This window comes from Sceloporus undulatus, chromosome 4 (genome assembly GCF_019175285.1).
Source record: "Sceloporus undulatus isolate JIND9_A2432 ecotype Alabama chromosome 4, SceUnd_v1.1, whole genome shotgun sequence".
In the NCBI taxonomy this organism is placed as follows: domain Eukaryota; kingdom Metazoa; phylum Chordata; class Lepidosauria; order Squamata; family Phrynosomatidae; genus Sceloporus; species Sceloporus undulatus.
This window is the reverse complement of record NC_056525.1, coordinates 43,771,423-43,793,031: the sequence shown is the minus strand read 5'-3', so window position 1 is coordinate 43,793,031 and position 21,609 is coordinate 43,771,423. Positions and strand designations below refer to the sequence as shown.

Genomic DNA, 21,609 nt, shown 5'->3' with positions numbered 1-21,609 from the left:
AGCTCTGGGGACGAGTCTTGTCTCTTGCTGAAAAGAGAACTAAAAGATCCAGCCTATCCCCCTATTTGCAGCAAGGACAAGGCTGCCAAATAATGCATTTCTCAAAAGCAACACCATACTTGTGGTTACAAATTTGCTTCTTTAGTCATGCTCCAACTGGAGGATGTTTTGGAATTCCTTGACAGAAAGTTGAAATGTAGACATGTCCGGAATGCCTATGGGAATCATATTGCGGAGTATGTTTAGTGTGGAGAAGAGAAGGTTAGGGGTGACAGGATACTGATGTTTAAGTATTTGACAGAATATCTGTTGAGGATGGAGCGAGCTTGTTTCTGCTGCCTCCAGAGAACAGGACACGGAACCAATGGATTCAAGCTACAGGAAAAGAGAATGCACCTCAACATTAGGAGAACCTTCCTGACAGTAAGAGCTGTTCGATAGTGGGACACACCCCTTGGAGAGTGGTGGAGTCTTCTTCTTTGAGAGTTTTTTAAACAGGCTGCATGCCATGTGTCAGGGTGCTTTGATTGTGAGTTCCCGTATGCAGAATGGGGTTTGACTGGATGGTCCTATTGGTTTCTTCCAACTCTAGGTTTTCTCTGACAGTGACAGTTATTATTATTATTATTATTAACCTTTTATTTATGAAGCGCTGTAAATTTACACAGCGCTGTACATACAATCTTTTTAGTTAGACAGTTCCCTGCCCTCGGGCTTACAATTTAAAGACATGACACAGAAGGAGAAGGGAGTGGTGGAGGGAAAGGGTAAGAGATCCAGCAGTTCCTCTCTACCTCCGAGGCCTGGACCAAGGCAGATGGACTGGGAGGAAGGGCTTTTGCTTCATATGGATGGTTAATCTTCTTCCAGGGAAAATACATACTCTCAGTAGGAGTAAAAAATAACAGTACATAGCAATACAGGAAATGGTTTGATTAAAAAGGCACCAAAAGAACATCAAAGAGTAAGCGACAATTATGCAATGCCTGGGAAGGCTTCTCTGAAACAGGATGGTTTTCAACTCCGTTTTAAGCTGGTTAATGAAGTGATGCTCTTGTTTGTGGGGGAAGAAGGTTCCAGGAGTGAGGGGCAGCAAGTGAAAAGGGGCAATCTGGGATGAGGCAGAGGAAATCCTGGGCTGAGACAGCAGACCTTGACTACCAGAACGGAGGGCCCGAGTGGGAAGGTAGGGAGAAAGAAGGTCTTCGATAGTATGGAGGGGCCAGTCATGGAGGGCTTTAAATGTTGACAGCAGGAGCTTATACTGAATGCGGAAAGGAGAGGGAGCCAGTGAAGGGATGCCAACACAGGAGAGATGTGGTCAGAGCGGTGGGTGGAAGTGATAATGCGTGCAGCTGATGCTGGACAGAGATTAAAGGACGGAGGTGAGAAGAGGAAGCCTAGCCAGGAGGACGTTACAGTAATCCAGTCGTGAGACCACTAGGGCCATGGACCAGGATCTTGGCAGTAGAGGCGGAGAGATATGGTCGGATTTTGGCAATATTGTACAAAAAGAATCTACAAGCCTTGGCTGTGGTCTGGATCTGAGGGATACACGACAGAGAAGAGTCAAAGATAAAACCAAGACTGCAGGCTTGCTGGACTGGTTGAATAGAAATGTTGTCCGCAGAGACAGAAAAGGAGGTTGAAGGGTGGGCTTAGGAGGACAAAATGTTTATGATTTATTTTTATTTTTCCTCCTCCAGAAAATAAGCCAACTATTGGATACAGTTAACTATTATCTCTAAGTAATCATTTTTCACATTGCTCTTTTGGGAACAAGAGCATTTGTATCTACATATCTGGGTGACTCCTTCCAATGCAGGACTTTCCCATTTATTGTGCAGATCTCTGTATTTACACACACATAGGAACTCCTACATCATTGTTAATACTTCTAATGTTATCCCTGCTTGGAAAGCCAAGCTTATCAATGCCACTTTGTCTGCCAGATTAATGAGAACCAATCTTTATTCTATGTGCTTTGACCCTCAGATGGAAGGAGACCAAACAACACACAGCATAAAAATGGAAGCAGCTCACTTGTTGCCAGATGACCAACTAGTTGCAATGCATCAACAAATGATAGAAAGCCAGGCATCCTATCGAAACAAACTACAGAGTTCACAGGAGGCACAGCACAGACAGGCAATACTTGTCCAAAAGCTCCAGGGAAAGGTAAAGCCCTTTACATTTCATGTGGTTCCTGGAAGAAGACAATGATAGCTTTTTGTGGTAAGGATCTGGCAGATGTAGCAACGAGAAAGAGTGAGGAATGACATATCTGCTTAAACAAAATGTTTCTTCTAAATACTTAAGTGTTCTGACAGTTTAGAATATTCATATCATGGACATACAGCTTAATTCCTGAACTGGCAAGTGAGCCAGTTCTAGCATTACACCTTTCCCCTATCACTTTCTGAATACTTCTGTTTTTCCCCCTTTCCCATTTATGTCTGCATATACCTTTGTTTGATATTATTTCAGCATAATTAACAACTGTCAAAAACCACAACATCACAATGTGAGGTATTTTGTAATGCTGTTCATTTTTCAATAGATTTAGATAGTCCCCAGCTCTTGGAGGATATTGCTGGAGGAAAATATGGTATGCCAACGAATACAGTATATATGTTTCAAGAGTACTTTGACCAGAAACCTCAAAACAGTTTGCTTTTAGATCCTTTTTTAGTGTTGTTAGGTTTTCTGAAAAGTAGTGTATGAGATTATGTCAGTGCTGCTACTAAAAAGTGCATGTAACCTCTGTATTTGCTTAGGTCAGGATCTTCTGAAAGACAAGGGCCATTTTTATACTGGAACTTTTCCTGAGCAATCATTTTGTTTCATTTATAGAATATTCTGTGTGTGTGTTCCAAATGTCACTGCTTTCCAGTGGTAAAAATTGCATGTCTTTCCACAATTTCTTCCATCTCCGCCCTCCCCCATAAAGATACATGAAGAAGGAAAAGACAGCATATGTGGTCATTGCCTTTTAAATAGTACCACTAGGACATGTTTTCTGAAAGTCCCCTAAGGAATGAAAGACGGTATAGTTGTATAGTGGCTTTGAGTTGTAACTCTATGAGACTTCTGCTTGGAAGTACCTCTTTGTATTTCAATATATTTTCTTTCTTTATTTGGACTTTAAAAAAAAATCTTGTTGCCTGTTGCTACTTCTTTTTTTTTCTCTTGGCAGAAAAAAAACACTTCTTTTAACCAGGTAGTTGGAGATTATCTTGCTCAGCCACTGTGTAAATGTGCCACTGGCATCATATTTAATATTAGCTATACTCTCCACAATTATTATTTCTGGGAGTCTATAAGTCTAAAGTTTGGAAAAAAAATACCCGTACATGTGTCCATTTGTGTTCAGCTTGGTTGTAAAAGAAGTTATATTGCACTTAAGTATGGGCAGTGACGTGTACAAAGTTATTCCAACACAAAGTAAGATTCCTGGAAACAAAGGTACAGACGCTACATGCCCCTGAGATGCTCAAAAGTCACGCCAACACTCAGACTTGGGCTGGCTTCTAGTTGCTCTGGCGGCACAGTGTTTATATGCCGCACGCTGCCAGAGCGGCTTGAAGCCACCCATGGGCTGCAGCAGGGTGGAAAAAACTGCCCTTTTGCTGGCCCAAAAAGGAGCGGCTCTTTGCGGCTGCAGGGTGGGTTGGTGCCATGGCATGTGTTCGCTGTGGCCCCAAGCCATCTTCAAGCCACCCCTTCCATCACGTCTGTTTCCCCCAACTCAAAATTGTTAGAAACACCACTAAAAGCACTGCTGCTGCTCATGATTGAAGAAATATATTTCTATTGATTACAGGTGTTGCAGTATCGGAATTGGTGCAAAGAGTTAGAACAGCGTCTAGAAGCAAGCAGGGTGAGTTATAAAGGAGATGAATGCCATGGCTTTTGGAATTGCTAATAAAAGTATGCTAGTGATGTGCCATTCTAAAGGTCATGCTTAGGATACTTGGAAGAAAACATCACCTTTTCCCTGTCAAGGGAAAGTGATGGCCAAAATTTCTCCAGCTTATGGCTGGATATTTAAGCAACTTAGATGTCTACATAATGTCCATACTTAACTCACATGAGAGAGGAAATGAAATCACGGGATTACCTTGACTAATCTCATCTTCCTGTTTTATTTCATTAGTGAGAGTGCTTCCAGAATATGCTTTTATTCTGCAACCCTCATTCATAGAATTTTACAGAAGAAGATGTTTAGCCAGCTCTGGAATGGGTGTAATGCTACCTTGCATTGTGTCTAAGGAAATTGTCTCTTACAAAACATCAGGTTTGAATGAATCCTGAATGAGAGCTACTTCCACATTAGCAGTTTGCTGGAAGAGATATGTCTTTAATGCTGTTTTAAAAGCTGTCAGTGTTTTTAGCTGTTGTATCTCCTCTGACAAGTCATTCCACAGTTTGGGGGCAACAGATGAAAAAGTCCTCTGGGAAACTGTTGCCAATCTAGTACTGGCTGGTTGGAGCAAACATTTCCCAGAGGACCTGAGTGTACAAGGCAGATTGTATGGGAGAAGGTGATCCCATAGGTAACCTGGACCTTAACCATGTAGAGCTTTAAAGGTAATGACCAACTTTGTATTTTGCCAGGAAAATGATTAGCAGCCAATTGAGTGATTTTAAGATTGGTATGATGTGATCACTCCTGGATGTCCATGTAATCCGTCAGTGCCATATTCTGCACCAGTTGGAGCTTCTAGACTTGGTACAAAGGAATCCCAATGTAGAGTGCATTGCAGAAGTCCAGCCTTGAGGTTACTAGCATGAGCACTACCATCTTTAGGTCCTCTGATTCTTGGAATGTGTGCAGTTGGCATATCAGCCAAAGCTGATAACAGACATTCCTGACCATCATGTCTATCTGAGCTGACATTTGGAGGGACAGATCCAGGAACACTGCCAAACTGTGAACACAGGCTTTCAGGGGGGTATGACCCTATCCAGAACTCGTTGACACCTCCAACCCCACATTAGGACCCTTGATAGTAAGCATGTTTGCTTTGTTTAGATTCAGTTTCGATTTATTTTTCTTCATCCAGCACATTACCTCTTCCATTCATTTAGAGAAGACACACTGTCCTTAGCTGAGGCTGTTTCTGAAGACATAGAGAAGTATATTTGGGTGTCATCAGCATACTGATAGTATGCTTACCCATTCCTCTGGATGAACTCTCTCCTAGCAGTTTCATGTAGATGTTGAATAACATTGGAGATAGAATGGCATCTTGTAGTACCCCATATAACAGCTCCTTTTTTGAGGAGCAGCTTACCCCAAGCACCAGTGTTTGGAACCTGCTTGAGAGGTAGGACTGGAACCACTGCAACACAGTGCCTCTGGTTCCCAAGCCCCGCAGGCATTTCAAAAAGATACCATGATCAATGGTATCAAATACCACTGAGAGGTCCAAGAGCACCAATAGGGATATGCTCTCCCTGTAAATACTCAGGTGAAGATCATCCATTGAGGTGACCATAGCAGTCTCAACTGTATATCCTGCTCTGAAACCAGTTTGAAATGGGTTGAGGAAGTGTGTAGAGTGTGTATTTATTTCAAGTAATGTACAGTATGTATTTATTTCAAATACATTTTTAAAAATATATAATGCTGTTACACTTTTGTTTAAAAAGAAAAAAAACCAATTTTCTGGTTGTTACCACGTTATCTACATCACTTTCTGATGTAATACTTCATCTCTTCTGATTAATACTTCATATTAAAAAGACAAGGTTGCTCAGTATCTTAGCTATAGTAACTACAAACCCACAAATAGCAATAGCATTTACATTTTTGTACTGCTTCATAGTGAACTCAGCACTCTCTAAGCTGTGTACAAGCCATAAGCCAACTGCCCCCAACAAACTGGGAACTCATTTTACTGACCTACAAAAGGATGGAAGGCTGAGTCAACCTTGGAGCCCTGGGATTAATCTCACAACACTGTGGCTGCAGTACCAGCATTTAACCCCTGTATCACCAGGGCTCCTAGAATTTTAGGGTTCTGTAGAATTTTGTATGGCAAACCCTGTTTTGTAGCATCACAACTATGTATCTGACAAAAGGATCAAGGTGGATTTTGCATTGTAAATGAAGAACCTCAATTTGATCGATTTACATAATTATGGATGGTGCTACAAAACTCTAAGAAAATTACTACAACATGCTGGCATAGGTTTTGAGTAAAAAGAGCAGTCTTATTTTTTTGTGGTGGTGGTGGTGGGGCTTAGTAGGATCCCACTCAGGGTACACCAATTATATGCTGTAATTAGAACTCTAAAAATTGGCATGGCAGGGGGTTGGACTGGATGGCCCTTGCGGTCTCTTCCAACTCTATGATTCTATGATTCTACCATCGTGATGGCAACTGTGTTTAAATAAATACGGACTTAGTCCTAAACAAATAATTCATTTTTAAAAAAATGATCATTCAGATTTTTTTCTAAAAGGTCTGATCAAGTGAATTGGACCTCTCCATGTCCACAGCTGTGGGCAGAACATAAGAGCAACATTATTACTATCATCATCACCATCCTGCCCTTTTCTCAAAACTGGGACTCAGGGTATGCACAAAGAAAGCAGTTCTAGTGGTTTTCAGTAGAAGAGCAATTATTAATACAAGAATCCAGCTCTCTTGGAAACAGCTGAGTCTACTAAGGAAATTGTTCTGATTGGCTTCAAAAGATTGAAAGGACATGCTCCCCCCCCCTGGTTATTGTTTTGCTCTGTTAGTAATAGTACCACTGTAATTCTGCTTTGGCCAGCCCTCACCTGGAATACTGTATCCAGTTCTGGGCACAAAGGGTGTTGTGAAGCTGGAGCATGCCCAAAGGAGGCGATCCAAAATGGTGAAGGATCTGGAAACCATGCCCTATAAGGAGAGACTTAGGGAGCTGGATGTGTTTAGAATGGAGAAGAGAAGGTTAAGAGGTGATATGATAGCCCTGTTTTAATATTTGAAGGGAAGTCATATTGAGGATGGAGCAAGAGAATAGGACCTGGAGCAATGATTTCAAACTACAGTGGTACCCCGGGTTACGAAAATAATCCGTTCCGCGGCGCCCTTCGTAACCCGAAATCTTTCGCAAGCCGAAAAAGCCATAGGCGCTAGCGCTGGAAGCTGCGATTTGGTGCGAAAAAGCGCCGAAAAGCACCAAAAATTTTTTTCGTAAGCCGAAAAAAAAAAAACGTAACCCGGAACAGTTTTTTCCTATAGAATTTTTTCGTATCCCGGAAATTTCGTAACGCGGTGCTTTCGTATCCCGGGGTACCACTGTACAGGAAAAGAGATTCTACCTCAGCATTAGGAAGAACTTCCTGACAGTAAGAGCTGTTTGACAGTGGAACATACTCCCCTGGAGAGTGATGGAGTCTCCTTCTTTGGAGGTTTTTAATAGAGGCTCGATGGCCACCTGTCAGGGGTGCTTTGATTGTGAGTTCCTGCATGGCAGGGGTTAGAGTGATGGTCCTTATGGTCTTTTCCAACTCTATGATTCTATTTTGTTCCTGAAATATCAGCAGAAATATCAAATACTATGTTCGGATTCATAAAATGGCAGATTTGCATTAATTAAAATTAATTAAAATGCCAGCCTGGAGAGAGTGAGGGGGCGGGTCCAACACCATTGGGACCGCCCTGAAGGGACAGAGCCCTCCCTCCATGGCCAACTGTCATCGTCCAGCCTGGAGGGAGTGAGGGGGCGGGTAGGGGCTAATTTTGTATTGCAATTTTTACTGTACACCGCTATGATCATTGCGGAATAGCGGTCTATAAATAAAACATATTATTATTATTATTATTATTATTATTATTATTATTATTATTATTATTATTAATTGAAATGGATGGGGGTTTCTTTCCATTCTGAATAGCCAGGGTGAGGTGGGAATGGCATTTCAATTGAGATGGCAGGGATGAAACATTACTACTCCTTCTCAGGGATTAGTAATGATATGTTTTGTAACCCCTACCACCCACAGTCATTTGGTTTTTTAAATCATCCATTTTGGGGCTAAAGACATGAATGACATATCTACTTTGGCCCTTATCAATGTATCATGAAAAAAGGAAGATAATAAAGATGTGAACTACTGTATTTCATGTTCATGCCATCTAGTCAGTGCAGATGGCACAAGCATATGATGATACTGAAGCAACAGAGGAAGCATTATGCAAGAGTTCTGATTAAATTGTCCACTTTTCTCATTAAGGGATCCCATCCACGTCGGCGGGATCACAAAGAGGATCATAGTCTAGAAAAAGCGCTGATCCAGTTGGAAGAGGAGCAGCAGAGGTGAGCGAAGGGGATCTTAAATAAAATTCGGGAAAACAGAGCAACAGTAGAAATTGTGCTATTTTGTCTCAGAACAATGGTTATTTCACTAACTTGTTGTTCATCTCTTCTATTTCAGATGTCAAAACTTGGCTGGGGTGAACATCTTGCTCCGGGAGCATCTGGACAAGGCCAATGAAGTGAATGGGGCTCTCAGAGAAGATGTCAACAAACTAACCGCTGACTGGACAAGGGCCAGGGATGAGTTGCAGTACAAGGAGAGTGAATGGCACAAAGAACGGCAGGTAGGAACATATCAATAAAAAGATTCAAGATAACGTAGGGAAGGTGAATTTGCTCTATAGACAACCTTGTGTTCTAGGCACATGCAAATCCTCATTTAATGCTTGGGTAAGCATTGTCTGATAGCATTAAGTAAAGATTCATTCAGGATATGTACAGATGTGGTCCAGTTAAGCCAGTGCAAAGAGTTTTTATGCATTGTACATACTGTCGGCATTCCACTTTTCTGGGCGTTAGGGGAGGAAGACCCCTGCGAAAGTGGAAAATCTGCGAATAACTGCCATGCGTCCCCACCTCTGGTCCCATGACTCAGGCATTTGGTTCCAGTTGACTGAGATATGGGAGGGGTCAGAGCAGCCCACGTGCACGGCTTCCCACCTTCTGTCCCATGCATGCCTCAGCCAGCTAGGACCAGCTGACTGAGGCATGGAAGGGGTTGGAGACAACATGTGCACACCCTTCCTGTCTGCTTGCTCCCTCCTGGGCTTCCCCTCGCCCCAAGGGGGAAAGTATGGGAGGGAGGGAGGGGGAGAGGGAGTGCATGCACACGTGGCATGACACTCATGAATAATCAAATTTGTGAGTGTCAATGCTGCAAAAGTGGAGGGACCACTGTAGACACAAAAATCCTAAGTCAGGATTGAGTACAGAACAAAACATATTGCTGGGATCATTGTTCCTTCTACTAATGCTCCCAGACTTCTCATTGTTTGGTCAGTCTATGACAGTACGATATAGATTCATAGAATCATATAGTTGGAAGAGACTACAAGGGCCATCAAGTCCAACCTTTTGCCATGCAGGAATATACAATCAAAAGACTCTGACAAATGGCCATCCAGCCTCTGTTTAAAAACTTCTAAAGAATGAGACCCCACCACACTTTGAGGCTGCTCATTCCATTGTTGAAAAGCTCTTATCATCAAGACATTCTTCCAAATGTTTAGGTAGAACCTCTTCTCCTGTAATTTGAATCTATTGCTCTATGTCCTAGGCTGCATCCACACTGCCGAAGAAATCCGATTTAACACTAGTTGAACGGCCATGGCTCAATGCTATGGAATTCTGGGAATGGTATTTTCTTGTGGCAGAAACTTGATTATTTCATGTTGCAGTAAAATGATATTTGGTTACCATTTAAAGAGGCTCAGATTTTGTGCTGTGTGAAGGTATTGTTTTAGTGTGTCCATAATTTATTCTAACTCATTCTAAATGCTAATAGCAGTATAGAAAGCTTTTAGAAGAAGATGCCTCCACATCCTCTAAACTGTTATGATGTAAAGCTGTCACTTGCTCTTATGTTGATGCGTGTAGTTCTTTGAGAGTTATATGCGAGCTGAACATGATCGTATTCTTGGGATATGGCGCCAAGTTGTGACATTACGCCGTTACTATCTGGAAATGAAGACAGCAACTGACAGGTGAGGGGGAATAGTTTTTATTGTGGCTTGAATATGAATTCATTTCCTGATAAATTTTTGTGCCAATGTCCTGTGAATATTGACAAAAGAGCTTTGTCATGTAAGTGATTGCTGCCATACAGAGAAGATCACTCCTTCCTCTTTCTTACTAATATTTTGGTATTATTTTAGCAATAGCATTTACATTTCTATACTGCTTAATAGTGAACTCAGCACTCTTTAAGTGGTTTACACTCTGTAAGCCAATGACCCCCAACAAGCTGAATACTCATTCTACCAACCTATGAAAGAATGGATGGTGGCGTCAACCTTGGAGCCCTGGGAATAGAACTCACAACCTTGTGCTTGCAGTACTGGCACTTAACCATTGTGCCACCAGGGCTCCTATTGAGTTCTGCTATAGTCTATTAGCTATTGCTTGAGCCATGTGCCAGTGGACTGAGAAATTATCTCATCCCAGTGTCTCTTGTTCTCTTGATTAATTAAGTTCATGAGTGCCAAGGATGTGGTTCCTGTGAAGTGGATGGTTCTTATGTGACAGTAAGCATTATGGAAAATACTCTTTTGCTAAAGCTTCCTGGACTGTGTTAGAGTTGTGCTGTTGTAGTGATGTTAACCTTCAAGGCTATGTACACACATGTGGGTTTTGGCCCATTTCTTATACTTAGGCCAAACCTGAAAGGTGCATTAGGATGAGAAGTATTAACTATGCAATGAGCTGCTCAGCTCACTTGGGGTTTGAATTTGGTTCTTACCAGCCTAGGCCTGATATTCTAATCACAATGCGATTGGGGATCAAATATATAGATTAAAAATTTTAAGCCCAGCACAGTATTTTTTGTTTCTCCTTCAGGGATCTGTCTGAGCTAAAGGCAGAGCAGGTGAAACTTTCTGGTTCTATACTTGTCAGTTGCTTCCGTCTAAGTTCTGAAACACATACTTGGGAGACCAGCAGTTTAGAAAGCCCTGCCCTGAAGGGCCAGTTCCAACAACTGCAGCAACAACCATATATGAAGCCTGAGAAGACAGATATGGAAAAAGAAATATTCCAGCAAGCACAAGCAATTGTACGCTTGCATGTCAAAGGAGATTTGGCAAGGGAGGATCTCCAAAGCAGGTAAAGTTCCTTTTCAAAATATCCACTGACTGCAGTCCTCATTTACTGTGTATATTTTAAAAGACTGAGGCTGGAATTTCTGCTAAGACTAAATTATTGAAGATATGTTTTGTTATAATTCTAGTTACTGTTATTTTCAATTCTGTTATCTCATTATAAAGAAAAAGTTCTTATATTGAGATTTTAGTGATAGGAATTTCTTTTAATTAGCTGATCAGTTAAAGTGCATTTAAAATCAGTTAAAGTCAATTAATTTTTAAAAATCTTTTATCAGTAAAGAATCCTAATATTAAAAACACATTATAGTATAATAAAGCTGTGGTACTCAAACATTTAACCCTTGAGATCTCCCTTTACATCTACATGAGGACGTCGTTCCCCCCTTACTCAATGTAGTATATGATTAAAATATTTTGTTTGTTTATTATGTGCATTTTCATTTGCACATTCATGTATATTCACATTTTAACATTTTATAAGGAAATAACAGTGTTCAAATTATAACAGTTTTATTTAAGTAAATTTAATCCAGTTCTGGGTGCCACAATTCAAATTGGAGCATGTCAAGAGGAGGGCAACCTAAATGGTGAAAGGTTTGGAAACCATGCCCTTTGAGGAGTGGCTTAAAAAGCTGGGTATATTTAGCTTGGAGAAGAGAAAGTCAAGGGATGACATGATAACCATGTTTAAATATTTGAAGGGATGTCATATTGAGGATGGAGAAAGCTTGTTTTCTGCTGCTCCAGAGACTAGCACATGGAGCAATAGATGCAAACTACAGGAAAAGAGATTCAACCTAAACATTAGGAAGAACTTCCTGACAGCAAGAACACTGGAATATGCTGCCTCTGAGTGTTGTGGAGTCTTGTTCTTTGGTGGTTTTTTAAACAGAGGGTGGATGGCCATCTGTCAGAGTGCTTTGATTGTGTATTCCTGCATGGCAGAGGGTTGGACTGGATGGCCCTTGTGGTTTCCTCCAACTCTATGATCCTATGACTTCTAATGCCCTTTTGTTTCTGGTACAGGAATCTGTCAGACATCTCTAGCTAACCTTTTTTTGGGGGGGAGGGGGGTTCTGGTCAGATTCGGTTCTTGTTTTAATACCAATCCAGTATGGTTCAAAATGCAGCTGTTTTTTGTTTCTGCTTTTTAACAGGGTGATAGAGCTGACTGCTTTGCTCGAACAGTCTCAGAAAGAGAATGAGGAGAAGGACAAGATAGTGAAGACTCTCAGAGACTCTTTGGAGGTTCTGGTATGTTAGCTGAGTATTTGAAAAACTAATCCAGTAGCTATCCTAGTAGCATGCTTTCCTATTGTAAAAATGATCCAGAGTAACCTATTCCATATACTGTTATTGATAGATACTAACAAAACTAGAAACAGAGTGTCTAGAAGTTAGTGGGGAGCCAGTGTGGTGTAGTAGCTTGAGCGTTGGACTACAGCTCGGGAGTTCAGGGTTTGAATCCCTACTCAGCCATGGAAACCCACTGCATGGGCAGGTCACACTCTCTCAGCCTCAGAAAGAGGCAAAGGCAAACCCTCTCTGAAGAAAACTTGCCAAAAAAATCCCATGATATTATTGCTTTAGGGCACCATAAGTTGGAAAAGACTTGAAAGCACGCAACATCAAGAACAAGAAGCTAGTGGCTTTCTGATGCCAGCCTAGGTTTGTGTTACTAGAAATGTGTTGATTATTTTTTACTGTTTTGATCATATTGATTTCCATGGTTTCTGTCTATTGGCAGAGCATTTTGTTATTAGATGGTTCCATTGGCATATCTACTCTGGTCAGTGAGGAACTGGCACATGGGATATTCCTCTGGTATTAATTCATCATATCTACTGATACACAGAGCTGTTACTTTCAAGAGACCCAGGGAAATGGAAATAAGTCAGGAAGGTGGGATACAAGCCGCCCCTTTGAGGTGGCCTGCACCCGCCCCTTTCCCCTCCGAATCGGGACCTGGGCATCTTCAGTGGCAGCCACAGAGGCCCCAATCCGCTGCTTCTCCAGGCCTTGGGGAAGCGGCAAAACACTGCTTCCCCTCAGCCTGGAAAGGGGTGTCCTTGGAGCTTCATGCCCCAAGGACACCCTGACAGCTGCGGGGAAGGGGAGAAAGGGGCCACTCGGCCCCTTTCTCTTCTGCATCGCTGGCGCGGCCGTGTAAAGGCCGCACCAGCGATGTGTGCAGCAAAAAGGAGCTCATTTCAGAGCTCCTTCCCGCGATGCTGAAAGGGCACTCCAAGCACCCTGCAGCGTTGCGGGGACGTCACGCCTGCGCTGCACTATTTGGCTGCGGCGTGGCTGTGACGTCATAATGGCAGCACCCATGTATTCATGGCGCCGCCATTATCATGCCACTGCGACGTGCTAGGGTTGCGGGTGTGCGGTGGTGCTGCCCTCGGGCAACCCTAGCATGTATCCATGCCGGCGCAAAGTGCCAGCCAGGAAAGCCCCAAATATTAGTTAAAAAAGTCAGCCACATTGAATTATAAAATATTCTAAATCACATGCAGCTTTGAGCTGCCACAGGAACAAAACTGTCAGCACTTGTGGCAATTGGAGTACAGAAGGACAAGATAAATAATATAATGATGTGCTCCTGTTCCATACTATGATTCTATGATTTAGAAAACTTACAAGTTGAAACAAACTCAAATAATTTTCAGTTGATTTCAAGATGTGATAATTTTGACAGGAGTCAGCAAATAGTGACCGACTAGGCATAGTAGCCAGCTTTTGCCCCTAACCAGCAATAAAGCACAGTCCTGCCTAATAGTCCTATATTCTTAAATCACAAGAAAGTTGTGATTGCTTTAGAAATTAAAACGCATACAGAACTGTGTTAATTAAATGAAAAGTTATATAACACTTGGGGCTTTTTGTGTGTGTGTAAAGCAAGCATTTCAAGGCATTAAATACTATTCAGCACAGAGACCTCTCTACTTGTACAGAAAGATATTACAGTTCTAAAACAAGAACAAAATGTTCTCCCATTTGTCACTATTTACATATTATTTCTACTGAAATCTCCATTTATGCAGTTTTTGCTGCATTTTCAAAGTGGATATGTTTATTCAGTTAACATTGTTCAAAAAAGCTCACATTGAAGCTCCAATCTTGACTAAAGTGTTCATTTCATTATTTTTAGACCATTCATTTTAGACCCTTATTCAATACAGTCTTAGCTATGGATGTTTAAACATGAAGCTATTTTGGAAGCGTGGTAGGGAAGTCACCAAAAATTGACCAGGGAAAGTAATGGGAATGGAAAACAAAATTCTGGTGGCAACTGTGGATATATCTGGGTGAATGGGAACTCTGGAAGCAAGATGTTAACACTCTCCTAATCATACATGTTCTTTTTCTAGGAGGCTAATTGTTCAAAGATGGAATATGAACAATCACTAAGCAAGAATGCAAATGAAGAGATCCTTTCTCTTCAGCATGTGATAAAAGAAATAACCAAAGTAGGCATGTCATTGTATTTGTTCTGTTTTTTGATTTAAAGAAAGGCTGTTTATAAACACAGATTCTAAATTTCAGACAGATGCTTGGTGCTGACTGCGCAAGGACATCTTCATCTGTCCATTTATTTTGTTGAAAAACCAAAGATGAGCCGCCCTACGGGCAAATTAAACCCTGTTTTTGAGTTTTGTTTTGTTTTGTTTTTAAGAAAAGGTTAATTGTAAAAACAGATTTATACTGTAATCCTAGATTTTCCATGTAAGAAAATACTGTTAAAGTACTTTAACAACACCTAATATTTTTCTTAGTTTTCCAAAAAAAATTGATTTGTTTGGGCTTTTGTTTCATTTACCAGTTCTTTCACTTGTCTTTCGCATTAGAATGTGATGGTCATACCCACTCACTTAATCCTTCAGTTTTTGTATTTAAAACTAGGCTGCTTTTAAGGGCAAAAACCACTCTAGAGTGTCTAACATGATAACACCCACAGCAGTAAACTATGGTGCAACAATGAAACAAACAAATAATAATAAAAATAAAAATCAATAAATGCCAGTGTGACCTCTAGGCCCACAGGGTTCTTCTTTCCTTATGATAATCTGAAGCTTTTCCACTAGGAAATAAGTGACTCAGAGATGGGCTCCCAGTATCCTTATCTATTAAGTATTTTAGTATTTTTGGTAGTGGGCTTTTGATGTTTTTATTTATAGAATCATAGAATCATAGAGTTGGAAGAGACCGTATGGGCCACCCAGTCCAACCCCCTGCCATGCAGGAAATCCAAATCAAAGCATTCCCGACAGATGACCATCTAGCCTCTGCTTAAAGACCTCCAAGGAAGGAGACTCCACTACACTCCGAGGGAGTGTGTTCCACTGTTCAACAGCCCTTACTGTCAGGAAGTTCTTCCTAATGTTGAGGTGGAATCTCTTTTCCTGCAGCTTGCATCCATTGTTCCGGGTCCTGTTCTCTGGAGCAGCAGAAAACAAGCTTGCTTCCTCCTCAATATGGCATCCTTTCAAATATTTAAACAGGGCTATCATATCACCTCTTAACCTTCTCTTCTCCAGGCTGAACATCCCCAGCTCCCTGAGTCGTTCCTCATAGGGCAAGGTTTCCAGACCTTTCACCATTTTAGTCGCCCTCCTTTGGACACGCTCCAGTTTCTCAATGTTCTTTTTGAATTGTGGTGCCCAGAACTGGACACAATATTCCAGGTGGAGCCTGACCAGAGCAGAATACAGTGGCACTATTACTTCTCTTGATCTAGACACTATACTTTTATTGATGCAGCCTAAAATTGCATTGGCCTTTTAGCTTCCGCATCGCACTGTTGACTCATGTTCAACTTGTGGTCTACTTGGACTCCCAGATCCCTTTCATGTGTAGTTTCATTCAGCCAGGTGTCCCCCATCCTATATCTGTGCATTTTTATTTTTCTGCCCTAAGTGCAGTATAAATTAACCCAAACCACTCTTCAGTGAACAAAAGGAATAACAGCTTTATTTACATTCAGATCTTAAGTTTGTATCTTTTCACAGTTGAAAGGCAAATCGTGTAGTTACTTTATATATAGCTCTTCACTTGTTACAGTCTGCTTTCCCTGTCAGCTCCCTCACTGTCTTTACTTAAATTCAACTTGTTTTCTCCTTCTTAAAACAAGTTATTATAATCCACCTTTCATCAGGACTATGAATCCTGTGAAGATCTTTCTTAAAACCCAGTTAACATTCCCCCCAGATAAGGCAGGTATGAACCACTGTGATCTGGCTCTTCAGAACTCTCAACTGACTCAGACTCTCTCAAATGTCACACTCATATATGTCACAATTTTTTTTTCTTTGTCTTAATTCTTTATTCCTTACATGGAAGTCTGAATTCCATTAAGGCTTTTACTTTAATTTGTTCACTTCTGACAGTACATGACACACACTCTCTCTTTCCAACGGCTCTTCCCCTTTTATAGTAACTCATCAGGTGGGCCCCTAACTCCGATTGGCTGTGGGGAAAATTTCACTCTGCCAGTGATTCTTCACAGCTAGCAACAAAAACCATATTAAATAATTTCCCAAGAGCTGAGCCTTGGTGGAAGACAAATAAGGAGTGTGAACTGCTTATGTAAGTTTTCAGAACTGGAAGAGTAACTCTGGTCTTGGATTTCAGGCAGTAATCAGCGAGAATGGAACAACTGTTGTGGGACCACAGGATGAGAAGTATGCTGAGCCTGGTAACTCCTTGCTGCTGATCCCTGATGGCCTAGATAATGCCCTTCTTCTTGTGCGTGATGTGTTGACTAGGAGAAGCAATGAAGTCCAGGTGAGAAGGCTTTGGAGGCTATCTTGCTAATAAGACATCAAGAACAGTTTATCTCCACACCTGCCATAGTGCTTTTCTGTCCTATTTGTAATGTCTGGCCTTCTGAATTCCAGCCATTTCCTTCCTGCTGCTAATCTATTTTCCTAGTTCCCTCAGGCTGTTTTCTTGACAGGTTGCACTTTGGCATTTTCTTTCATTTCTAATAATTTCCTCTTTCTTCATTTTTTTCTGTTCTGAATTCAAACCTTTTCTGTGTCTGTACTTTTTCCTCTAGTCTTTAGCTATTTCCATTCTTTAGGCTGACATTCCAGCAGCTCTGTTTGTACCTGATAGCCTTTCAGTTTCCCTACTGGATGATCACTTTTTTTTAAACCATTACTTTTTGCCTGCATCTTTTTCAGCATCTGAGGCAGCAGCTCTTGGCTAGTCAGAATTCTGTCAAATCTCTGGAAAAGCAACAAGAACAGCAGGAAGAGCACTGCTGCTTTCTAGGACAAAGACTTGAGCAGCTAGAAGAAGAGCGAGGCACACTCAACAGCCAGCTTCAGCATCTACAGTCCATAGTGGAGGCTCACCGCAGGTTAGCTTTATGTGTGTTTTCCTGATCTTTTAGAGTAAAGATGGCAACACTCCAGCTGCTTTTCAACAGCAGCTTCCATCTAGCCCAAGCAGCCTACTCAATGGTGAGTGATCATAGAAGTTGAAGTTCAACAGTATTAGGAAGGTCACAGTGTGTCACACTTGCTTTAGAGATTTCTGTTCTGGGATGTATTATAAATAGCAGTTAAACATTTTTTTTCCATTGCATCTTGTTCTTATTTCATGTAAACATGAAGCTGCTTAAGTTGTGAAAAAGTCCTTGTTCTCCGTGTTTTTTAAATTCTTTCCCTCTCCAGATGGCTCATTTGAAGAAAGTTTTTTTACTGGGACCTTTCTTACCCAGGTTAGAGAGAAGCAGTACTCTCTTCAGCTGGTGTGATGGGAAAGGGAAAGGCCACTCAGTTAATATTCTCCTGACAAGTGCAAACAAAACTTTCAGTGTTCTTCTTTTTCTGTTTTTTTGTGTAATTGGATCCTGTTATTTCACAGTAACAATGTTAAATTATCTTAAATAAAGATTTTATGGAGTGGTTTAAAACTATTCCACAGTGACTATGCAACCCTGGAGAAATCCAGGAAAGAATTACAACAGCAGCTGGAAGTTTTGGAACAAGAGGCCTGGCATTTACGTCAAAACAATACTGAGTTACAGCTTAAAGGAGACATGGTGGATGGGGAGAAAGAAGAACAGCAGCAGGAATTGGAAAGAATGATGAGGGAGAGAGAGTACATGTGAGTTTCGATCTTTTCTTCCAACACTCCACTTCTCTAAAGAATAGTATACTTTGTTACTAGGCAAAAGCAGTTCACCTCCCAAATGATATACTCAAAAGTCGCAATTGTGCATCTCCATTTTATGACAATGGCTTTATGGGAGGTCATTCTAAGAATTTTATCGCACCACAGGCTGCTGGCATGGGACGAGAATGGAATAGAAGGGACCAGGGATGAGTGTGGAACGAGTGGGTGCACATTTTACTGCACGCAAAGTCCCTCACTCATTCCGTTTCGTTCCCCATCTGTTCCAGAGGGGGCGATTTTTGAGAACTGTTCAGAACAGTTCTCAAAAATCGCCTCCTCTGAGGATGGATTGGGAACGGAAGGGAAGGGAACAGAACGTGTAAGGTACTTCCTTGTATGCAGTAAAATGTGTCCCCCACTTGTTCCATTCCCTTACAGGCCCCTTTTGTCCTGTTCTCATCCTGTGCCTGGAGCCTGTGCGATAAAGTTCTAAATCTATGAACTTCATCCACTTCCTGGAAATGTGAGTGGGCATTGTCAACTTCACCTAGTGATAGTAGTTGTGAAGTTTTAGATTAGCACTTTTAGATCAATAAATAAAAAATAACCTTTTTTGAAGCAACATTTAGACCCCTTAATTTTTTAAAAAAAAGTGTTTCCATTGTTTAGCCAGGAAGATCGAAACGCCCTTGAAGAAAAGCATTCATCATTAAGAAATCAGTTGGTAACTATGCGAGAAGCACTGGAAAAGTCTCATCTTGATGGAGAACTTTTGAAGCAAGAAAAATATGAGCTTGCTTCAGCATTGGAACAGGTACCATTGTAACTGTTTTTATCTCAAGACAGACAAACCTTGTCTTGAATTTAAACAGGAAACCTAACACATGCAGACAATGCTATATGTATATAAAAAAGTGGTTATAAAGCACATAACTGCAATATGATTTTGAAAATAATAATAATAATAATAATAATAATAATAATAATAATAATAATAATAATAATTTATATATAGCCCGCCCAATCTCAAGGAATCCGGGCGGGTTACAGCAATAAAAATACATAGAGAATACAATAAAATAAAATACAATAAAATAAGTTAAAACAGAGTGACATAAGTCACAGTAATTCACAGCTAGGACTGATGGAGTTGGGCCTGTCATTTTCACTCCCTCCCAGGCCTGATGATGACAGCTGGCATGGAGGGAGGGCTCTTCTTCTTGAGGCTAGCTCTGATGGAGTTTGGCCTGCCTTTTCACTCCTTCCCAGGCCAGATGATGACAGCTGGAATGGAAGGAGGGCTCTTCTTCTTGAAGGAAGAATTTAATTTTAATTAATTTTAATTTAATTCTTCTCATTAAATTTAAGAGAAGAATTGGTGAACAGAGCAAATAAGTCACAGTAAATGGGGAGAGGAACTAGGTAGGGAAGGCCTGTCGGAAGAGATCCTGCTGACCCTACTGCTGATTTTTCTGGCTGACCCAGCCTGCAGTGTAGGGCATTCAAGAAAAAAAATGTAGGGCATTATAAAATAAAAGCTAGAAACACTCCTAGAAATGTATATTCATGCTTCTTAGTCATGCTCAAAATGGAGGACATATTGAAATTTCTCTTGGACAGAAGGCTGAAATGTAGGGCATGTCCTGGAAAATGAGAACATCAAGTCACTCTGTACATATACCTTAAGATCTTTCACTACTTTGGGGAAACTACACATTAAAATCAACTTCCAGTGGCCACAAGCAGAGGAAGATAAAATGGGAAGGTTAACTCTTTCTCTTCAAAATCCTTCGTCCACCCCAGGAGACAAAAACAGTCTACCCCTATATTACTTCCTTTAGAGGTTGAAGATACACAGTTTGGAAGTGGAGGCACTTCTGAGTGAAAAAAAGTTGGAATAGGTAAGGTTAAACAGCTCTCCACCCTCAGTCATTTCTCCACTTAGTCACAGCTTCCAAAGGCTGCTAAAAAATCACTAGAAAGTTTATGCATAACAGTATAAACAGTATGTAATGTCTAGTTCCAGTCTAAATAAAAATGGTAGTATAGACTGGTACTCAAAACATTTTCATTTTACTAAAAATAATTAAATACTGGGAAATGAGCCATATTTCTGGCATGAACACAAACGATCCCAGGGACAGATTCAAAGGTGTTTTTTTTTTCCCATCAAAGGACATACTAGCTATTTTCTTTGCTCTCCTGATCGCTCAGCAACCCTGACCAATTATATCAGAAGTGTTGACAGAAAAACAAAGGATATAACAGAACATACAAATAAGGATCATGGAATCAGCAAGACTGCAAATGAGCAAAATCTTATTTCTGATACTGGTAGGATTTATTACAGTGATATGACCTATGTGGCCTGTGGGTCCCTTGTGACCATTGGACTCCCAGGCCCTATTTTCTCAAAACATTATTTTAGGCCCAAATTTTTTGTCCAACTGAAAATAGATGCCAATAAGGTTATTTTGGCTCCGAACTGCTGTTTCAGGCCTACCGCATCCCAAGATAGCAAGAAATCCAGCAGAAGGGTACATTACTTCCAGTTGTCCAAAATTTCACATCCATTTGATTCTGGCCATGCTGATGTGCTCTGCTGTGGGATCAGAGAAGCCAAAAAATGGCCCTCATATTATGTACTAGTTATTAATAATCTGAGAAATATTAATTTGGTCTTTGTTTCTCTTTAAAAGTATCAATGAAGCCCAATGTGGCAGAGAGAAACTGATAGTAAATGTTTGAGATTATTCCACTCTCAAGAAAAAGGTATAGAACAAAAGATTCCATATTGGGTATGCACACAACAAAGATTAATCTGTTCCCAGATGCAGCATCCATCTCTTTTTCTATTGCATTTTTAATTTTTAGTTGTTTATTTATTTCATTTGTATGTCACCTTTCTCTCAGAAGAGACCCAAGGCAGCTCACAGATAAAAACATTTTAAAAATACCATAAAATTTTAAACAATTAAAATAATCTAAAACAGTATAAAATTACATAAAAATATACAAAAGTTAAAAGAATAACTAAAACACACATACTATATAAAAATCACCCTGGTATGCATATCTACCAAATGCCTGCTTAAATAAAAACATCCTGGCTTGCCAATGAAAGGCAAGCAGGGCCAGCCTAGCCTTCCATGGAAGGGAATGCCAAAGGGTGGGATACATGCCATACTATAAGTCTCTACCCCAACTCCCACTTCCAGAAGCAGCATTTGGTGGATGTAAGGAGCTGTGGGGTGAAATTCTGACTAGCCTTCTTCAGATATAATGACAATCTATGATGTATTGTCACAGGAATAAACATAGATAAATCTCAGGTACTCAAGTCCCT

General features: G+C 40.7%; 1 protein-coding gene across 3 annotated transcripts in view; it reads left to right on the top strand.

Moving 5' to 3' along the window:
• The window catches only part of CEP250 (centrosomal protein 250), a 59,704-nt gene that overhangs the window by 4,036 nt on the left and 34,059 nt on the right, over positions 1–21,609 (top strand). For 2 of the 3 annotated variants that reach the window (XM_042465623.1, XM_042465621.1), the window contains exons 2-13: positions 1,996–2,178; positions 3,824–3,880; positions 8,234–8,316; positions 8,435–8,600; positions 9,913–10,019; positions 10,873–11,136; positions 12,293–12,389; positions 14,510–14,608; positions 16,770–16,922; positions 17,324–17,502; positions 18,072–18,254; positions 18,933–19,077. In XM_042465623.1, coding sequence (XP_042321557.1) covers positions 1,996–2,178; positions 3,824–3,880; positions 8,234–8,316; positions 8,435–8,600; positions 9,913–10,019; positions 10,873–11,136; positions 12,293–12,389; positions 14,510–14,608; positions 16,770–16,922; positions 17,324–17,502; positions 18,072–18,254; positions 18,933–19,077 — 1,716 coding nt within the window. The remainder of the gene's footprint in view (positions 1–1,995; positions 2,179–3,823; positions 3,881–8,233; positions 8,317–8,434; positions 8,601–9,912; positions 10,020–10,872; positions 11,137–12,292; positions 12,390–14,509; positions 14,609–16,769; positions 16,923–17,323; positions 17,503–18,071; positions 18,255–18,932; positions 19,078–21,609) is intronic. The other variant, XM_042465622.1, reaches the window with a different exon arrangement.